Source organism: Felis catus, chromosome D4 (assembly GCF_018350175.1).
Source record: "Felis catus isolate Fca126 chromosome D4, F.catus_Fca126_mat1.0, whole genome shotgun sequence".
Lineage (NCBI taxonomy): Eukaryota > Metazoa > Chordata > Mammalia > Carnivora > Felidae > Felis > Felis catus.
Genome location: NC_058380.1, coordinates 34,304,174 through 34,326,514, shown reverse-complemented (window position 1 = coordinate 34,326,514; position 22,341 = coordinate 34,304,174). Strand labels below are relative to the sequence as shown.

At 37.7% G+C, this 22,341-nt stretch overlaps 1 protein-coding gene across 46 annotated transcripts in view; it reads left to right on the top strand.

Moving 5' to 3' along the window:
• PTPRD (protein tyrosine phosphatase receptor type D) overlaps nucleotides 1-22,341 on the top strand; it is an 834,341-nt gene that overhangs the window by 403,413 nt on the left and 408,587 nt on the right. For all 46 annotated transcript variants that reach the window (XM_019815913.3, XM_045043800.1, XM_045043802.1 and 43 more), the window contains one exon: nucleotides 11,045-11,211. In XM_019815913.3, coding sequence (XP_019671472.2) covers nucleotides 11,148-11,211 — 64 coding nt within the window. In that variant the 5' untranslated portion in view covers nucleotides 11,045-11,147. The remainder of the gene's footprint in view (nucleotides 1-11,044; nucleotides 11,212-22,341) is intronic.

The following is a 22,341-nucleotide window of genomic DNA, read 5'->3' as shown; positions in this document are numbered from 1 at the left end:
CTGAGCCATCAGCCCAGGGCCCGACGCGGGACTCGAACTCACGGACCGCGAGATCCTGACCTGGCTGAAGTCGGACGCTCAACCGACTGCTCCACCCAGGCGCCCCCCCATTGCATTTCAAATGCAATCCGGTGTCTGCAGTGTGGCCTCCAGGTCCTGTGCAGTCTGGACCCAGTTTGCTTTCCCAGCCTACCACACACTGCCTGGCTCACTGGGCCCCAGTCTCTGCCCTGGACAGTCTGATCCCTTAACCTGGAAAGCTCTTACTTTTTCTACCTCCTTGCCCCGAATGTATCAGGGAACTTGTTGTCCTGTGCATTGTTATGTCTCTGTACCTGTCGCCATGCCTGGTATTCAGAAATATTTCTGGAGAAGAAGAATGAAGGAATTCATTTTTAAAACAAAAACACAGTTGATGTGTAAAAGTTATTCTAGCTTAGGATAGATGGCTTACAATTATAAAACAAGGACATTGTATGAACCTCTCAAAAACAGTGCCTTTTCTCCTCTGTGTTACATCATGTTGACATCAGCTGTCACATCGAGCCTTTAACATTTGGTTATTACAACAAGTGTTTGACTCCAGAAGGGCGTTCCTGGACAAATGAGTAAAAGCTGTCTTTTTTTATCCATTGCCACCTGAAGTGTATGTGAAAATAATCCACACTGTGGAACATCTAGAACAATGGAACTCCAATGACTTGTTTGACCTGGGAGAGAATCATAGAACTTTTATTTGTTTGTTTTTTATCTCACTTAAAAAATGTCTAATTTTGTGTCTTTGATAATATATGTAGTTCATTAGTAATATAGTAACTATATATAATATGTTAAATACATATTTTTCACATGCATTTTTAAACATGCACTATATTTGTGTATGGCCTGTGTGTACCATATTTATGTGTGGAATGTATACATCAATATAAAGTGATAAGTTTGAAAATGATGAAGTTTTTTCAAGCTTATTTATTTATTTTGAGAGAAAGAAACAGAGAGCAAGCAGGGGATGGGCGGAGAGAGGGAGAGACAGAATCCCAAGCAGGCTCTATGCTATCAAAGCAGAGCCCTATACAGGGGTCGAACTCACAAACTGTGAGATCATGACCTGAGCTGAGGTCAAGAGTGGGACGCTTAAGCGACTGAGCCATGAAGCACCCCAAAAATGATGAAGATTTATGCTATGAATAGTTTGACCCTAATGACAGTGCCGTGGGAGAAAGTAACCACCTTTTCTAAAAGCTTAGGTTTGCAAAAGATTTTTACAAGGTGATACGATAACACATCATGGTTAAATCTATGATTTAAAAAATACTAAAGGAAACATATTAAAGAATAGGGCCAGCCTAGTAAGTTTGTGAAGGAAACATCATAGGGCATATCACAAAAGGTAGAGAGACTCCTTAACGGATGGCATTTTAATTTGGGGCTTGATCCCCCAGCACTCGCCTGCCAGCACCATTGCCTGTTCGCTCCCCTGACTTGGGTCTGCTCATATTAGTACCTGGCTACTTTCCTACTTTGGAATATAAAAATCTGAGTGTCAGAAGGTTTCTGTGATGATGCCTAAACCTAGCGGAGAAGTTTGGTTGATGTTATTTGACATTTTCTTTTCTTTTAGTCACGTGAGCCACTCATTTAAGATTATATAGTCAGTATCTGGAAAGTTTGGTAGTGAGGAAGTTATTACATCCAGTTTGCAAGTAGGCTTTGAATGACTTTAAACTCTTTTTTCTGATATAGGTACTGTGTATTTTTTTTTCTTTGAGGATTTTATAGAAATGTAATAAAAACGACAGTATTTTACAAAAGCCTTTTTCCGGAGGTCTTGAATATATTTTCTAAAAGGGTGACTATGGGAAAAAATTTTTTTTCATTGCCCGTCTGGCACATCTTGGTATGGGAAATGCATAGTGCTTTTATTGCTGCAGGAAATTTTTGTATTTTATTATCAAGTCACTTTATAATTCCAACTGCTTTTGAAAAATAGCCATTGTATGTCTTCATTTCTTCTTTCAATAAGGCCATGTTGCCCTAAGCAACTTTATAGTAAAGAGCACTCAGGCCAGTATCTTTCTGCTTGGATAACTGTCCTGTATAACTCTGTGACTTCACTATCTAACACATTCTTATTTATTTCCAATTAGTCAAAATGTATCCTTGGTTAAATTTAAATAAAAGTGAAAACCCCATAAAAAAGAACTTGATGGTAATATACAAAATAGATATGCTTTTGGTGATACAAACATGTGCCTGCATGTCATTAATTCAATTACTAACTTGTGAGAATATTTGAAAATCCATTTCTGGTTAATCATTTCTGTTTCTAAACACACCTGTAAACTGTTTGGCTCTAAGATACTCAAATACACAATAATGGGTTATTGAGTTAAAGATTGACCTTTTGGAGAATTTTTGACTCACGGTGTAAACTTTAATTTGTGAATTATTTATCCATCTAGGACAATGACTGTCAACTATTTTATCCAGTGAGATTCTCTCATCCTTTCTTCCTGTACACCCTTTCTAAAGTTTTCTTCCTTCTTCATTAGAGTGAATCCTTATATTGTCTGTCTTCCAATTAAAGGAGAGGCTTTTTCTTTATGTTGCTCATTTTAGAATTAATCATGGCTTCATCTAAGCTAGGGTCTCCATTATATAAGTCAGAGATGATAGAAGCAGCATGCTATATGAGATATAAAATTGGCCTGGGTTCTGAACCCTCCTCTGAGACTAACCAGAAGTATATTCTGAGGTTATTAATTCAATTATGTTCTTTCACTTCATTCATTGTCTGCTAATAGAAGGGATTGCCCAAGATTACCTGTAATTTTTTTGTGATTTTTATCAATTTATGGTTCCATTCAAGGAGACTCATAGATGTGAAGAAGGTACTAACAATGAAGAAAAATGTAATATAACTGAATACAATAAATGTGCAAGTGAGGAGGAGAGTGTATATGGAATATCTCTGATTAATATTTGTCCTGTCTACCTTTCTTTAGGTTATGTTTCTATTTGTTTTAATAACCATATATGTGGGTTCTCTACAGAGAATTGAATTCTTCTACTGTGTGTGTTGTTCAGAGATTTTCAAAGAGACACCAGCCTAAGTCATGAGGTCAATATTGGGAAAATGAAGAGAATATTCCTTAATTCCACATTCTCCAGCCATTCATGTGACCTCTATCTTTCTGTTGCTGGCAGTGATTTGAAAGAACACTCCCTAGAACTGGATATTTCCATCCTGGGACTGTTCCCTCAGAGAAGAGCTGAGCTCCCAGCATGAGAAATGGGAACCATGTCTATTCACTGACAGACATCAGTGCAACAATGTCTGCTCCATTTAACAGATTCATTCTTTTAATTGGTGACAATATTTATGTCACCTAAGCCTGTGAACTGAACTTCCCATAAGGCAAGCCAATTTCAATTCTAGCTCAGGACAAAAAGGGAAATTTGGGAGTCATCCATAGTGTTTTGACTGCCATGCCCAGAGATTCAAATCTGTTTTGAGTTTATATACTAAAACTGCACTGAAAACACCTCCGATTATTGGGTTTAGAAAACAGTGTAATAGAAACAGGTCTTGAAAATTCCTGAACATTTTTTTTTATTCCTCAACATTAATGAACTATTCTTGGACAGTGTTTCCAAATGTTGACACTGTTGACATTTTGGGCAGTTAATTCTTGACAGGTACGGGAGGGAATATACTGTGCCTTTTGAGATATTTAGTAGCATCCCTGTCCTCAACCTCTTATATGTCATTAGCTCCCTTTATGTTGTGACAACAAAAAATCTCTCCATACATTATCAAATGTCCCTGGGGAGGTGGCAAAATCATTCTCAATTGTGAGCTACTGGTCTAGAGCTTTGATCATTCTGAGCATGGAATTATAGTCCTAGCACCTGTGAGTAGGCAAAAATCGGTTCTCATTGAGCTTTAGTATGGAAGGAGTTAACAACAATTAAAAGGCCCTTCATTTTGCTTTTAAAATACTTTCAAGAAAAAAAAAGTAATCAGTGCTAAAGGGAATGATAATTTCCCAACAAATGTAAAAATTTATTTTTCACAGTAAATAAATAAAATGTATCATGTATTGCTGGATTTCTTTTCCACTATGTGTTGATGGAAATAAATAAAATGAACATAATAATGATTAATGCCTTATTACCCATAATATATTTTAAAAAATAAGTGCATTTTAAACAAGAAATATTTTATATGTGTGAAAGAAGAACACCCTTTTCGATTTTAAGGTAATGAAAATCAGGTATAGTGAGTTAGGAATGATGGTTTCACGTCCATTTAAAGGTGCCCAAAGATTAATATAATAGAATCTGTTGTATTATTTGGGCAAGAAGTGGCTGGATTGAGTATCTATCTACACTTTGTGAGATTAATCAGTTACTTACTTTTAATATATGTTTCTGGAAGAATGCAACAGATAACAGAGTCCCAATAGCAAGCTGAATAGACTTGTATTTGAACTTTTCCATTGCCAGTTTCCACCAGCATCACATAAAACTAGATAGAAGTAATTACATGCAATAATCATTTAAAGAAATGGCTTGCTTTTTCTAAAACTCTCCTCCATTTCAAATCATAATTATAGTTCCATTTGTAGAGGTAAAATAGGCACGGACATAAGGTGTTTTGTTTTGTTTTTTTCCTTCATTATCTGTTTTTTTTTTCCTCATGGCATACTTCACTTTTACTTCTTGAAAGAGAAAAACATAATCAAAGTTAATAATGTCCTTTTCTCATTAATGAAAGTAACTATGTTTGCTCCAAATGTAAAGTTTTGATATTTTGTAGAGATGTTATTGATAGTGATTTAGAAAGTGAATCATACTATATTAAGCTCAGATAATTGGCTTGTCTCTGTATGTATTAAAACTAAGCATGTAGAGAGCCTTTTATAGTATCCATATTGATAAGTATCATTTTACTCTTCAGATATTCTTATAATTCAGTTGATTCTTTCAAAGAATTACTGTTTGCTTACTTAGAGTTCCTTGGTGTCTTCATAGCCTGCTCCAAAAATAAGATGATTGAATTATTATTTTGTATTTATAGGTGATAACTCATGAAATCTCCCACCCACCCCCAACTTATTTCCATGTAAGCATGTTTAGGACCAAAATTTGAAGAAAAAAAAATAGAGTTTTTGATATGATGTGCCATTATGTGAAAGAGTATCATTTTAAGAAGATTTGAGTTTCACTCATAAAAATAATTCCTAATATCCTTTAGATTTGAGTGTTTTATCTGGCATGGATTGGATATACAGTTATTTTATCAGTGTGTTATTTAGCTTAATAGCCTTTATCCACTGTTCTCCATTTTCTCAGCACTGGTTTTCATAATGGGCATTGAGGCTTTTGGTGCTGCATGTATTAAAGAATGTTTTCCATATTCCTCACTGATATTAATTAATTGGATGTAGCCATTTCATAAGAACTATACAAATCATTTCCCATGATGTGCAGAAGTATGCTGGTCTTTCCTGTTTATGAGATGTGGCACGTTTTTGCTGTCAGAAGCTCCCATTTCTATTACATGAAAGAAGGACTTTCACTAGTGGGAAAAAAAAAAAACTTTTCTAGCTGTGATATGAAACACAAATGCCTCTTTTTAATAATAAAATTTCTATTTGGACATTTTCCAGTTATACACTTAACCCACTTACTGATCCTTCCTTTACATTCCATGGAGTCATTTAAAAAAAAAAAAAAAAGATGAGGCACCTGGGTGGCTGAGTCAGTTAAGCATCTGACTCTTGATTTCAGCTCAGGTCATGATCTCACACTTTGTGAATTCGAGCCCCACGTCAGGCTCAGAGCTGAGCATGGAGCCTGCTTGGGATTCTCTCTCTCCTTCTCTCTCTCTGCCCCTCCCCTGCTCTCGTTCACTTGCTCTCTTAAAATAAATAAGCTTAAGTTTATTTATTTATTTATTTATTTAGCCAGGGGATGGGATAGCCATGGAGAAGTGTTTGGCCCAGAGGTTAAGTAGGTTTCCTCATATAACACAATGAATCTTTACAGTCTGATTATGAGGAAGCCAAGACTACAAGGACTAAGGGTTCCCAACTCACTGTTTTCATCTCCAGCCCTAAAATCCATGCCTCATTTACAGCCATGGTGTTCAGGCTGTTGAAGCAAGTAACCATAGTCTGTGCTGTCCAAGAGGGCAGCCACTAGCCACATGTGGCCATTTAAGCTTAAATTAAACTTAAATACAATAAAATGTTTATTTCCCTTGTTTCACTAGCTCCATTTAAAGTAGCCAATTATGAGTGCAGATAAGGAACATTTCCATTCTGCAGAAAGTTTTATTGGATAGCGCTGGAGGATTCTTGTCCTATCTCGTGATAAAATATTTAGAGGGCTATCTCCTCATGGAAAATCCTCACAAATAAGTGAAATGTTGAAAGTGTATTTATTTATTTATTTATTTATTTATTTATTTTATTTTTTATTTTTTTTCGTGTCCTTGTGTTGTAGCTGTGCACTGAGGACAGGGAGTTCCCTGATGGCCTTCAGGGGCCTCTGTCAGCTTGCTGTAAACTCCAGGCTCCCCAACTCCTAGCTTCAGCCACAGCAGCCCCTGCTTATGTCTGTTTTACAAATTGGGGTTTCCTGGTAGCACATGTTATGCACAAATGGTTGCTTCTCTTAAATGATTGGAAGCCTGTCTAGTCGATTTAGAGAGAGTGGACTGGTTTGGAAGGTTGGTAGAAAGAAGTCACAACATTTTGGGACTTCCTCCTTACTACACCATCCCCCTAACTTAATAGATATCTATATAAAGAAATGCTCAGTTAAGTATCATTACAATATTACTGTTTCTTAGAGTCTAGAATTGAGAGAATGGTGTTGTTAGATAAGAAAAAGGCAAAATTATAAAAATGGGATATAAACAATGATCTCTGATTTGGTAGTGACAGCAGGGTTTTTTTGTTGTTTGTATTTTTAAGTTCTATGGACATTTTTTTTTAATGAAAAATTCTTTCCCTTTCTCTCACTCTTCTCAGAATGATTTGATTCTTTAACTGCCTTCTGGATGACCTATTAATTTTTAAAAATTATTTTTAAAGTGATGAACTCACAGATTTTAGTAGGATATGTTTCATTCAGTTAATTGCAGTTTTTCTTCTGGCCACCAGAATCTCCTCCATTTAGCTGAAGGGAGCCTCATCACCTTGGCTCCCTTTTTTGGATATGACCTAGTAGTTCCCGAAAGTCTCATTACTTCCTGGTAGGACAAGATGTTGCACACTCATTTTGCATATTTCCTACATAAAACTGACAATCATTCATTTTCCTAGGGAAATCGGGATTCTAATTTTAAGGAAAGGAAAGTTCCATTATGCCTTTTTTTCTGTTACATTAACACAATCTACAGAAACATATACCACAATTCAGAAAGCTGGGAAAAATCCTTCAGCATGAATATTAGTTTGAATATGAATATACTTATTACAGGAAAGGGTTACAATGTTAAATTGAAGATAAGGAGTTGAGTAGATGGCAGCTTATGTGATCATTTGAAACAGTGGTTTGTTAAGGCTTTTAGGCAAGTGTACTTTTTGTTATTCCATTTCAAATTATATTGTGCATCTCTGAACTGTTAGCTTCTGAGGTCATGCAATGTACAGAAACACAAAAGTAGTATTTGGCTAATTGAAAAATCAACAACATTATAGTTCCTTAAAAGGATCTTTGTCCTGCAAGCAATAAGAAACCAGAGAGTTTTAAATATATGTGTGTGTGTGTGTGTGTGTGTGTGTGTGTGTGTGTGTATCTTTCATTTTACCTGCATGGTTCAGTTTTATTGGCTTGTCCCAGTGAAGGAAAGGCACAAAGGACAAGGCATATAAAAATCAGAGTTAACCTCTGCTGAGGGCTATTGAACACACTCACAGTAATTTGTGATGTAAGCTAAACCATGGTGCTTTTAATATCCCTGAACCCCTTTTCCTGTTCTTTTTGTTGCAAAGTGCTTGGCAACCCTTTCTCTAGGCTAATGGAAACTACTTGTAATATTCATTCATCCTCATTATTTTCGCTGTCAGTGTTTCCTTTAAAAATCCATTTCCCATTTTTGTTCTAAAATTTAAATTCCACGTTACTGATATGCAAGCCAGCATTTCCTTTTTGGCAAAGTTTCCAAGTAATAAACAAGATATGGAGTGGAGATTAGCTGGAATGAACATCTCGAATAGGTTTTATCTTCACACCTCTGCTCCTTTTGTCGAATCAGGCCAAGGACATAGCCCATTTAAGTATAAATATGTATGCGCTTCAGCTGCATTCATTCCTAGATCCTATCACTGTTTTAAGTCCAGAGGTAACATTTGTAGGGTCATTTGGAAGAATTTGGTCTTCTTATGCCACTTCGGTCAGGCAGAGAAAAAGCCAAATCACTTCTTCCCTGAGAGAGCATTTCATACATCTCCATCTCTGTGATCGCACCGAGTCATTATGTAGCAGTTGGCTCTGATACGCTTGCACAGACACAAATTGAGTCCGACAGGACTGATGTCTCCTGGACTTTGCTGTCATTTGAAATGCTGGCATGAGGATGGGGACAGAGAGAGGGGGAAGGGAGGAGAGCTGATTCTTTCAGCACTTTTCCTATGAAGTTTGGAGAATTTTAGCATTTGATAGCTGTGAACTGCCTAATAAGTTGTTTTCCTGATGAGATTGATAACAGTAGCAGATTTGGAACAGCTGGCTAGCTTGTGGTTTCAAGTAGATGTGTTTCAATGTATAACTTACCGCTTTATGCCACCCGCAAATCTGTTAAAAATAAAAAGGGTTACCTAGTGGATTGGTAATTAGAATGATCTCCCAGTCTTTCTTTTTAGTTTTATCTTTCCTTCACTTAAACCACTCATGCATAGTAATGAACAAGATAAGATCTTTTTAAATTTTTTTATTCTCAGTCTCAAGCTCAGTTTCAGAAAAGACACACTGTAGTATCTGCACTACAGTACTTTCGAAAGTACAAGTCATTTTAGTGGATTAGGTTATTTCTGGATAGCTCTAGAATTTCCTGTCAAGAATTTTGTATGTGTTTCAAGTATTCCAATATACAAAACTTAAAGGTATACTGTTTCATTTGGCAAACACATTCTGATTGTCATGCACAAGTTCTCACAATGATAGAGGAAGCAGTAGCATTCATTACTCTCTCCATATTGAAAGGCTACTGTGTATAAGATGCTGTGCCTGGGGCGCCTGGGTGGCTGAGTTGATTAAGTGTCCTACTCTTGATTTCAGCTCAAGTTATGATCTCACGTTTTTGGAGACTGAGCCTGTGCTGACAGCACTCTCCCTTTCTCTCTGCCCCCCCCCCCCCACTGCTCTCTCTCATCTCTCTCTCTCCCTCAAATAAATAAACTTTAAAAACAAACAAGCAAAAAACACTTCAAGATGTGTGCTAGATTTGTTGAAGTTTCCTATAAGAACAATTATTTATCACCTGAAGAGTCATACTTCAAATTATTGCTTGGGCCTAATCATTGCCTTCTCTTCTTTCCAGTTACCACCAGGACCACCATAGCTGTGTGGTCTGTGTTTCTTCTCACCTGGGGCTCTTGCTCTGGCCTAATATTTCCACATGTACATGTCAGTTTATCTTCCCAAAGCCTATTTCCTTGTTCTTCTGCTCTAAAACATTAAGTAGTTTTATTTGTGGTTTGCTGAATAATTGGCTGGTTGACTTAGATTGACATTCAAGGCTCACTGTGACCTTTTCTTTTTTCTTTTTCTTTTTCTTTTGTGTTTTCTTTTTGTGTTTTTGCCTCCTCTCCTTCTGATTTCCTAATGAGTTATCACGCCAGGCCAGTGGTCTCAATGTTGTCCCTGTACCAGCTGCATCAGGAACTTGTTAGAAATGTAAATTCTGGGACCCCATCACAGACCTAGTGAACTACAGACTCTGGGGGTGGTGACCAGGTTTCTGTTTTAACAAGCCTTCCAGGAGGTTGTAATGCATATAGATATTTGGGAAGCCCTACTCCAGCCAAACCTGGAGACTCATCTTTTCCAAAGTTCCTTTCCCACTGCCCTGCCTTTAATAGAATTCCTGGAATGCCTTTCCTCTTTTTGGTTAAATCCTGCCTACACTCCTAGGCCTGCTTTGAGATACTGCTTTATCTATGATACCGTTCCAGATCCTGTCTTTTATGGCATTATTTGGTTTTCTTTTCCTGGCACTCATCACTTCGTAACTTATACTAGTCATCAGATGTGACGGTCTTATTTTCTCTACTGAGCTGGAAAGTCACAGAGGACAGAATTTGACTCATTTTTTGTGCTCCATGGCACTGTATACTAAGTATACTTGCACTCAGTAGGCTCTCTACAGTTTGCAGTTTATCAGTTTTACATAGGAGATTGAGAAAGCAAAGCTCTTGCCCAGGAGACATATACAAATCCTGTTAAAGCAAATAGGCTCATGCTAACTATTGTTTTGACTTACTGAAGCCAAACTAGACTTGAACATTGATGTGTCTTCAGGGAAGAAGCCAAACGTGCTAGTGTAAAAAATTCTAACCTCTCCCATTTAGCTGGAGAAGTTGAATTAGCCCTGTCACTTCACCTCGTGCCAAGAAAGCAGCTTCCACTATTCTGTCAATAATAGACTTTTATCCAGCACGGTGGAGCTTCCCTTAAATCTGTCTCATAGCATTGCTGTTTTTTCTTCCACTGATGCATTCACATAGTGTTTCATAAGAAGTGACAGTTTCTTCTCGCACAGCGTTGCCCAAAAGGTGGCACAAGCAGAGAGTGCCATTCAAGGTGGTTGGCTTTAGGGTAGCCTGACAATGGGCACGAGATGTGCCACAGCTGCCCCATTTTTCGAACCAAGTTATTTCCCTTCTAAAACAAAGGCATCACAGTTACAATGTCTTGGGTGTTTACAATGGATCGTGTCTCGTGGTGTTTGTGATGGAACAAGAGGAAAAGAGTAAAAAATCTAAGCATCCTTGTGTTTCCTTTCTTTTGTCTTTCTCTCCCCTTACAGGCTCTGAAAGAGTTCCAGCTGAAATTTCTGATCGGACAGACTCGCTGAAGCTTCCGAGGCAGTGATTCCAAACTGCCAGCTCAGGCCGCTGCCAAGCTGCAGGATGGTGCACGTAGCCAGGCCGCTGTTGCTGCTTCTCGCTTTCTTCCTCCGCGCAGATGCTGAGAGTAAGCCATTCTCCCTTCTCCACGGGGCTGTGACTGTAATGAGCGGTTTTGTTGGCAGCTGGCACCAGGCTCAGGGCCTCTGAATACGTTTCCTTAGGAAGTAAATCCTGAGACACTGTGGGATCCTCCTTGGCTACCAGCCAGCCTTTGAAAGAGATTATTGACGTGACTTCCTTACCATTTCCTCTCTCTTAATGCCCCTTTTCTTGTGCATCTAACTGCTCCTACTGTCTTTTTTTTTTTTTTTTTTTTTTTTTTTTTTGTCTCACCAACCCTGGTGGCAAAGATACTATGAGCCCAATGACATAACTCAAATCGGGGTTAACCAGTTGGTGGTGCCAATAAGTAAACATCGTTCAGACACATTAGAAATTTCTTTACTTTTGTGGAACTTTCTATGTTTAGAAAAATGCACAATGTCACATTGAGCCCAATTAAACCTCCAAGCCCCTTGTAGCTGTCATAGCAGCTGTTCTAATGTACTGTTTCCGACAGCTGTCGTCGAGTACAGTATTCAAACAAATCAAGCAGAACTGACAACTTTGTGGCTGAGTGAGGGGTGTGGAAGTGTGAGGAGAATTCTGTGGAGTACAGACACCAAAGTTTGCTTTATTGGACTCAATTTATGAAACTGAGATTGTGGTCAATTAGCTTGCCAATTAATGAGAAGATCATATCTCCTTCGTAATTAGGAAATCATTAGGTCTACCTTGTTTACATATGTTTCTTTTCCCATCTGGCCCAGGGTCTTTTGGTAGAGATAGTACTGGAAAAGGCATGCCTCTGGCTTGGGCTCACTGACATGTCTGGTTTCTCAGGAATGGTATGGCTCATGTGAGAGTCGGCCATTCTCTTTGGGAGTCCCCTGGTACTAGGAAAACATATAACATCTGCAGGCATTAACTTTTCCTTCTGCTGACTGTTTCCGTGAGATGAAATTTGATTCATGTTGAGGATGTTTCGAAGACAAGGAACCTGTGTCCTGTTGGCCCCTACTTATTAATTGAATTTTGACAAAAATTTCCTCAATAGCAGCCAATTTCTTTGTTTAAATAGGGACTCTATTTTCTAAAGAGAGCTTTCCAGGACTGAAAGGAGTCATGTTAATAACAGGATACATATGGAACATGCATGTTTTAAGCACATTCTCTGGTTAATAATGTATATAGTCTCCTAATTAGCACTTGGGAGTGTTGGTTTAAGGTGAAGCCAAGGAATGTCTAGGACAATGCCAGCAAATAATTAACTGGGAAAAGACCCAAATGAAAGATGCTCTTGTTATTTTAAAGCCATTTATGTCAGAATCTATTTTAAAGTAGTAATCTAAATTTAGTTTATTAAAGAAATCAGGCATATGGCTTTATTTTTCTGTTTTGGCTAGAATGAAAGAGTACGTTGTTTTACAATTGTTAATTTTTGGCAAAAGCATATCAGCACCCTGGGGATCCACTTTAATTTCAGATCGCAGTTAGAGATTTTCATAAAGTTTCTAGAGGTAATTGTCATCTATCCACAGAGTTATCTTTCCAGATAAGTAGAAATGTTCTTCTACTGAGCATCTATACTTTTGCTTAAATCTCTGGTGGAAAGTGGCAGACAGATGTCAAGTACTCTTAAAATTATGTTAGAGTGGGAGCAGGGGTGGGGCAGAGAGAAAGAGGGAGGGAAACAGAGAATCCCAAGCAGGCTCTGCACTGTCAGCACAGAGCCCGATGTGGAGCTTGATCCTCAGAACGGTGAGATCATGACCTGAACCAAAATCAAGAGTCGGACACCTAACCACTGAGCCACCCAGGTGCCCCTTAAAATAATGTCTTAAAAAACAATCTACACTCCAGATGATCATCACCTACTCCTTACCCTCCTCCTCCCCTTCTCCTTACCCTCCTCCTCCCCTTTTCCTTACCCTCCTCCTCCCCTTCTCCTTCTGCATGCCCCTTCACTGCACCTCCTCTACAGTAGCTGTTGAAAAGGAAAACAAGTCTGCATTAGCCCCTTTCAGTTAAATTAAGATATTTACCGTGTTGTATGTTTATATGATATCAGCTTTCAATCAAGATGTAACCTGAAAAAGAATACATTCTCTCTCACTCCTCCCATTGCAACTGAAGAAACTTTGTCAAATTAGTTAGTTTTGCCCTTGTCTACTCAGCCTTGATTATTTAGTACCTTTTCCCTTTAGCAGATTCATTTAGTGTTGTTGAGTAGGGTAGCATAACCTGAGAGTTTCTGGCGAAAGGGGAAGAATTGGCGATATTTTTTGAGGTATATTTAGAAAGAAAAAAGAGAATCCCGTATTAATCTATTGGAGGATATTTGTTGTATGGGGAAGCACATGGTGAGCTGGAAATATGACTAGTCACTGAAGGATGTTCAAACAACAATTGGGAAAGTAGGATCTGGATTATAACCTATTAATTTTTTTAATGTTTATTTGTTTTTGAGAGAGAGAGACAGAGTGTGAGCAGGGGAGTGGCAGAGAGAGAAAGAGATACAGAATCTGAAGCAGGCTCCAGGCTCCAAGCTGTTGGCACAGAGCCCAATGCAGGGCTCGAACCCATGAACTGTGAGACCATGACCTGAGCTGAAGTTGGATGCTTAACCTACTGAGCCATTCAGGTGCTCTTGGATTATAACCTACTAAATTGGGTCATTATCTTCTCACAAAACACTGAAAAAACCCAGACATAATGAGCAGTAGAGAAAAATTAGATTTTTCCATCATCATCTAAATACAGTATTTCTCAGGCATCCAGCACCTGGGTCACTGGTTTGTTACCCTAGGCTTTCGTTAGCACCTTTAGCCATATTTTGTTTTTCTTTTACTGTATTTTGTATTTATGCAAGGAATCAGGAGTTCTGTTTCAAAATTTAATAGTAGCTTGTCAGAGCCATTTGAGAACTAGGAAATAATTTTTAAAAAAGTGTCCTCCCACTTGAGAAAGAGGACTGTGTAGGGGTGGGGAATGGAAAGAATCCACTCTAGTTTACCATGCTAATTTAATGTGTTCTGCTCACTGCCTTTTGAAATGATTAACTCCAAAGAGCCAAGGAGTCAGGATTTTCATCTGCTGTGTGGAATGTTATAGTAAGTGCTAGGTGTGATGTTGCATTAAGTAGGAGAGCTCTTATGAGCCTTGGTTCAAACCCAGGTTGAAAAATTGTGATAATATCCCTTTAGCAGAAAATTACAGTCTTTGCCATTGCCAATTTAAAATGCCCCACAGATCCCCACTATTATTTTAAAAGGCTAGATGTGTGTATGGCTCTTATTTCTTTTCATCCCTAGGTCTTGAGTGCTTGTAATGGTTCTGCTTGTTGTTTCTTGAAAGTGTGTACACGTGGTAGAGTTGTAGTCTCAGCAGGACTCCTGTTTGAGCACTAACAGTAGTCCTTCCTCATGTCAGGCCAACCAGGTTTCTGGTTTAGGTGGTGGTCTGACTGACGTTCGTTCTGGGTTAGGCAGTGGTCTGGTTGAGGTCAAATTTTGGTTTAAATCTGGTCTCATTGAGGTCAGTTCAGTGATAACTTGCATGCAAATTAAAGGTAAATTTATATTAATGTGGTCCTGGTGTGGGTATTTTTCTTTTGGCTGAGTTTCCATAGTAGTTTGTGGTAGTTTTATGTTAGCTTTAGTTTTCTGTTTACTAGTCATTTTCTGTTTGTTTTTTAACTAGATGCTGGCTATAAACCTGCACGTAGCATCTTCTTTCACCAAATTGGTTTCATGCTAATGAAATCACTGACTGCCTACTGTTGCAGTCTAGACCTGAGTTTACACTTTGACAACTATAATTTGACCTGGATGTTTATTGGATCTTCATTGGAAACATGACTTTTGATAGCTTAATTCCTCAAATGGCTTAGTTCATCCATTTTCTCTTTTTTTTTTTTTTTTTTTTTTTTTTTTTTTTTACATTTTTCCATCTGAGATGGCAAATAAATCCTCATTTCCCCCCTTATTGTAGGGAAGCTTCTTGTAGTCCCTGTCTACCCACTATATTCCTGTCTTACGTAAAATCAATTAGTGTTTCCCTTCTTTGGTAGTATATCACTATATCCAGTGAAACTTCTTGGTTTCTTTGGCATGGCTAAGAAAGTGAGCTCTAAAGACAGACTCTGGTTTTAAGTTCTGGCTGCCGTTTGTAATCTGGCACGTGATACAATGTGCTCTTTGCCTCAGTTTCCCTAACTTTAAGATGTGAATGATGGTGATGATGATAATGATGATGATGATTGTATAGTAGAGAACCTACCCTTGGGTTTTGTGATCGTTGAATGAGTTAATGTAAAACACAGTCAGCAGATGACACATGATAGATTTTTAATAAATGTTAGCTGTTATATCATTATTTCAAAAATATGCAACCAGTATTTTTATTGAGCAGTTTTGTAAGGTAATGTGCTAAACTGCTTTTTTATTTGACCTACAGATTATCAAAATTTTGGTGTTTGATACATCAGGTTTTCTTGAAGCACATTACAAGTCCTAGCTTGCTTCTCTATAAAGTCCTATACGTAAGAGATTCTTAAAACTCTTGTCCCATTAATTAAACTGAAGATCAAGAGGAAAAATTATGAAGCATATTTAGTCAAGCTAGTCAAGCTTTAAAAAAAAAAAGCTTCACTCTTCGAATTACCGATTTAAATTTGCCTTGGGTCTAATTAATGGAAAGTGTTCCATCCTTCTGTTCTGTTGCTTTTTGTAATGCATTCTTTTTTGAGATGCTCATAGAGAGGAGCTATAGATATTTACTATAGGCAAATAGTATAATATATGAGCCATTGGATCAGAAAACTGGAAGTTGAGGTGAGCATAAGGAAGATAATGAGTGGCTTTTGATATGGTCATAAATTATTCTGCAAGGAAAAAAATAAAGTGAAATAATTAAAAGCCAGGTCAAAATTATTCCTTTTGCATTTTGCAGAATTACTTCTGAGAAGTAGCCTAACCATGTAGTTGGACCTTCCAAGATGAGGTTAGAAATGGAGAAGAGGTCTTTCATAGGTCATCAAAATGCATACCTCTCAGCAGCAGCCCATTTCACACTGAGAACATCAATATTTCATTAAAAAATATCTTTCTATTTTCACTTTAGATTGTGATGGTTTGGGTATGATTATACGTATGTATATACATGTTTATACATATAATTATATATTATAATTATATATATTATATATATCATATATATGGTTATATATAATATATGATATATATATGATTATACATTATATATATATATATATGCAATTGTATACACACACACACACACACACACACACACGCACACACACACATATATATCACAAACCATAGAACCATCCTTTAAAAGGTAAATTGCTTGGGTGATGAAAATGTTCTAAAATTTTGGGTGCAGGGGTGGCTCAGTTGGTTGAGCATCCGACTCTTGATTTCAGTTCATGTCATGATTTCAGTTTGTGGGTTTGAGCCTCGCATCAGGCTCCACACTGACAATGGAGCCTGCCTGGTCTTCTCTCTCTCTCCCTCTCCCTCTTGCCCTCCATTTCTCTCTCTCTCTCTCTCTCTCTCTCTCTCTCTCTCTCTCTCTCTCTCTCTCTCTCAATAAACTTAAAAAAAAATTAGAGTGGAGTGATGGCACTGAGTATAAACATACCAAATGCCATTGAATTGAACACCTTAAGTGGGTGATCTGTGTATTCTGTGAATTATATTTCAATAAAACTATTTAAAATAGAAAATGTAAAATGTTGCTTAATCCAGCAATTTGGCTAGATTCTCTTCGTTGTATGTAACCTTAAAGGAAAGTGTGCTGGTTTCCTTAGGCCAGTTATGAAAGACATGCTCACTGACAAGCAGGGAGAAATCCAGTTCATTTACCAAGCTTATCAATGCTTTCCTTGTTTTCCCTTTCTCTGAATTTACAGATGTGTGGCAAAATAAAAACTTTGCCTTTCCCTCCTCCTTCCTCCCCTCACTTTAAAGTAGCTAAATTAGCAACATCCAGCTGTCTGCAGCAAGGAAAATATTCCAGCTATTTTACTGATCCTTAAGCTCCGTTGCAGAGGATTTGTAGCTTTCTAAATTAATTGCTTTCAGCAAAGCTGTACCTACCTAGTAAGGTTAAGAATATGTCACAAAATCAACCAATGTGTGCACTTAAAAACACTTTATTGAATGTAGAGGGACTTGATTTAAAAAAAAATCCTAAGTATGACATACTTCTTAGCTTTGATCTCTGTTTATGAGGAGACCCTTGGCTCAAAAGATGGAACGATATCTGAAATGCTGGTGAATTACTTCTTGTTATTGCTGATGGTAGCCTGATGGCAGCCTTGTTATAGCCTGATGATAGTTGATTAATCTGTTCCATGATTTCCTCACTTCTTTCCTTTTGCATTCTTAATTTCTTTAACTTTCTTCACTTCGCTAGTGTTTCCAATGGCCTTGATTTGTTTGGGAGCCCCGACTCTCCTGCCCACTTTGCTCTGCTTCACTTAATTGTGGAAAATCCCCAACCAGTGTCCATTTTGAAATTAAGAATCAAAGATAAAAGTACTGCCGATTGGATGGAAACCAATTCTCTTACCTATAATTTTGTCTGTTTTATTTCTTCAGTTTCCTTTAGCTTCTTTTTTGTTATTTGACAAAGTAGAGTGTGTGCGCACGCACACTTGTACCGTCTGCTTGCTCCATGGAAGACTTTGTGCACAATGGTAGAGATACAAAAGTGTAAAGAATGTGGTTTCATATCCATTTGTCATCTACCTTCAGAAGTCATAGGTCACTCTTTAGAACTGTTTCAAGCAATATTTTCAGAATTTATCTCCACGTGGGAAGTGGTACTTACGACTGTGGACTCAGAAGCTGAAGTACGTGTTCAGACCCTGCCTCTACTATGTAATTATTCTGACCGTGGGCAAGTTACAAATATCTGTATGCCTCCCATCTGTAAAATGAAGATTGAAAATAGCACACATTTGATATGGTTATCATAAGGATTAAGTAAAGAACTGCTTGCAAAGCATCTTGAATTGGATTAGATATTTACTAAATGTTAGTTGCTATTATACTTTTTTCTCATTAGCTTGCATCATTTTCAAGTTAGAAGCATCTATGTTTAGATCTCTGTTGACATTTATTATCCCATTAACTTCGTAATTTGAGCAGTATCTTTTAAATATGTAAATATGTATCTTTATATATATTTGTGCTTCCAAAGGACATTGACTCATTGGCTCATTCATGTATTTAATAGTCTCTTTAAATAAATGTTTATTGGTCACATTCCCTGTGCCAAGTACTGACTTAGCTACTGGAGACACAATAGTGAGATAAAGAGATATGATCCCTACCCCAAAGGGCTTACACTCTAGCAGGGTAGACAAATATTTAACATTAATCTCAAAAGTTTACACTTTTGGACTGCGTTAAATATTTGAGGGAAGAAAATAAGGAGCTTAGTGCCTCATCTGTTCAGAAGAGTAATAGAAAGGTTTCCTGAAGGAGTGACATTTTTTAAATTTTGGAATAATTTTAGGCTGAAAAGAAGTTGAAAGACTGTACAGGAATTTCCCATGTACCCTTCACCCAGTTTTCCTCAAGATAATATGTTATATAATGAGAGTACATTATCAAAATCAGGAAATCAATGTTGGCACAATACTACTAACTAAACTACAATTTACTTGTTTTATATCAACTTACTTTTTAAAGTTACATAGTTCTGTTAAATCTTATCACATGCATAGCTCTGAGGAAATGAGTTTTGAGCTAGTATCTTGTGGGTGAAAGGAAGCTAAATAAACTATACCTGAAAGACCCGTTAAGGTCCAAGAAAGGACATGCCTGTGAGCCCTGAGATGGGAATAACCTAGTATATTTTGGGGCATGAGAAGATGGATGTTCCTGGATCCCAGACAATGAGGAGAGAGAATTCAAATAGGGCTGGACAACAGGCACAGACTGTCTAATGCAAGACCTCACAGAACTTGTTCAAGATCTTGGTTTTTCTTCTAGGAACAGCTGGAGGAGTGAAGGGAAGGGATTTGCATTTTAAAAACATCCTTGTGGCTGCTGAGTGTAGAGAAGCTTTGGAGCCAGGCCAGCCAGAGTGGCCTTGGATCTGTTAGGAGGCTGGTTGGAAGCTATGCAGATTGATGGGGGTACAGGGACCAGGGTGGTGGAGGTTAGGGAGGCAGGACAGCCTTGACACTGAAAGAATATTTTAGTTGACTATTGTGAAGATATGCTCTACTAGAACTTGAACCAGGAACAGATCATTATGATTTGGAGTGGAAGAGAAAACCAGGCTAGTGAAGGATAAGTAATCCTTTATTTTTAACATGGCATTATATATTTCTTTCCAAAATAGATCACTTCTCATTCTTATAATTTCCCTTTTTGGTTGTTTAGGTAATTTTATTTGAACTTATTTTTATGTTAGTATCTGTGTAAAAAGGTGGAATCAGACTGTACAAAAATATTTCAATTTTGTTTTGTTCTCTGACCAAAGTTTTAAATTCAGTCTATGATTTGTGATGGGTTTTGCAAAATCACAGCATGGTGTTATTACAATCATTTTATAATATGGTTATTAAATGTAACATTAAAATATGCTAAGTACTTATATCTTCAATTTAAAAAGCATGCAAGACTTCACTTTTGAGCTAAAAGTACAGGAAGTATAACAAATACATTTCAGCAGTTTTTTTTTTCCTTTCTTAGTTGTTTATTGTTAATTTTACTTATTTTCCCCTCAGTCTTCTTTTTTTTTAATTTTTTGACGTTTATTCATTCTTGAGAGACAGAGAGACAGAGCATGAGTGTGGGAGACACAGAGTGAGAAAGGGAGACACAGAATCCAAAGCAGGCTCCAGGCTCCAAACACAGAGCCCATCAGCACAGAGCCCGATGTGGGGCTTGAACTCATGAGCTGTGAGATCATGACCTGAGCCAATGTCAGATGCTTTACCAACTGAGCCACCCAGGGACCCCTCCCCTAAGTCTTTATAAAGGGATTATTGTTTATCACTGAAAAGGTACTTTATAGCTTTAAGCTATAGTAATTTCAGGTCATTACAAAGAAAATCCCCCTAATATCTATCCTTAAAAAGCACATTTAAATCACAGCAGTTAAATTAAAAGTAATGATATTTCATTGAATGAGTGCTAACTATGTAAAGAGGTTATGGACAAAAATACAACACAAGGTTATGGACAAAGAATAAATGAACAGTATGACTTTGGATAGATACACATGCTTCAAAGATAATAAAACAAGGTGATGTACATGACAGTAAGGGGGGAGGAGGAGGCAGGACACTCCATTTTATATCGTGGAAGGTATTGCTTAATGAGACAAAATGCTTAAGCTGAGTGATGTTCTGAAGTGACCAGCCCTGAAAAAGTGGCATTCAGTGCATCCAGACAAAATGAGCAGTGATTTTCAAAGGAGGAGCCCAGCATGTTCAAAGGAAAAAATAAGGCCCAGAAGATTGAAGCACAAGTGGTAAGAGATAGGTAGGAGAGGCAGGGAGGGGCTTGATCCTGTGGCCCTGTAGGCCTTGGAAGGAGTTTGGATTGCTAGGCAGAGATGTAAAGAAACAAATATATTCTTGGGATATTTATCTGTGAAACTTGATTTGGGTCCTGTGAACCCTTACCAGAACAAAATAAATATGCTTTCTGTAAATAATGCATTAGAAGGTAGATACTTCTACCTTCCTGATCAAGTTATAAATCATTGTCTAAACGGCTTAACTGAAATTTCTTTGCACCAGCCAATGTAGATTTTAAACACTAAAGCCTTTGGCTAGCAAAAGCACAAATGTCTGCGTTTTGCTCTTTATCTCTGGCCACTTTTGTGTTTCTTTTAAAGCAGGTGATAGTTTTACATTGGAAACATGTAATTAAGTCTGCATGCTCCTTCATCGATATCCATAGCTGGAGAGGACTGGGGAGGGTACGCAGGAAAAGCAGATCTGTAATTGGAGGGTGATCGGCAACATTGACTTGCAGGGAAGAAGGGAACTTTAATAGGTCTTTGCTCTGCGTGCTTCCATTTAGTCAGGGTGATAGCAATTGACTCCTCAGTGATTCTTAGTATGTATTTCCTTTACAGATGAAAGCATTTAAATAAAAGTTTTCCTGGTTAATCGCTTCCATTTACAAGAAAAAAAATCTTGATTTTATGTGATTTAACATATTTGTACTTAGTTTTAAGTCCAATGAGGATATAAAGTAATAAATAGAATAAGGATTATTAAACCATAACTTAAATGTATTTACTCTAAAATAGTACATGTTGTAAACAACCAGATTTGGCTTAAATTCTTGCCCTTCTGCTTACCTGGAATAATTTTCTTAATTCTTCTGACTCGTTGGGAATTCTGACATGCCTGATACACGGCAGCCATTCAGTAAGGGTTTGTTTTCATCCCATCGTATATACTGTAATGCCTGATGTGTGCAGAAATCGCCTGTCTAGCATTTTCACCTATTGAGATGATTTTCAGATCAAGGAACTAAGCAGCATATACCCTAGAGCAGCAACAAACAGAACAAACAAATAAACAAAAGCATCTACATCATAGATTTGGGTGTTCCCTATGTGCTGAACTCGAAGTGAAGTCTCTCTGTGCTGTGTTTCTGCCATCAGTGTACTCCAAGTTTGACACAATTGAAATTTTGGGCTAAAGAATTCTTTGCTTTTGGGAACTGCCCTGAGTATCATAGAATAAGTAGTAGCCTCCCTGGCTTCTACCATTAGCACCCTGGCCTTCAGTTGTGACCACCAAAATGTCTTTTAACATTGCCAAATGGGACCTGGGGGACAAAATCACCTCTGATTTAGAACCACTCCTAGTGCATCAGCTCTGGAACAGACTGTGGGGCAGAGGTTGGGAGAGGTAAATGCTCCCCTTCTAACTTCTGTGGGGTTTGGAAGGAGGAAGTTTTGTCAGACGTATGATAGACCTTTCAGAAGTTCTTGAAATCAGCTATGCAAACTGGGAAATATCAGTCATAGTTCCATTTAATATCTGTGTGACCAGAGGCAGATTGTCTGATCTCTTCATGCCTCAGCTTTGTGGTCTAGCATATCAAATGGTAATGGTAGGGTTGCTGTGAAAATTAACTACTAGCCA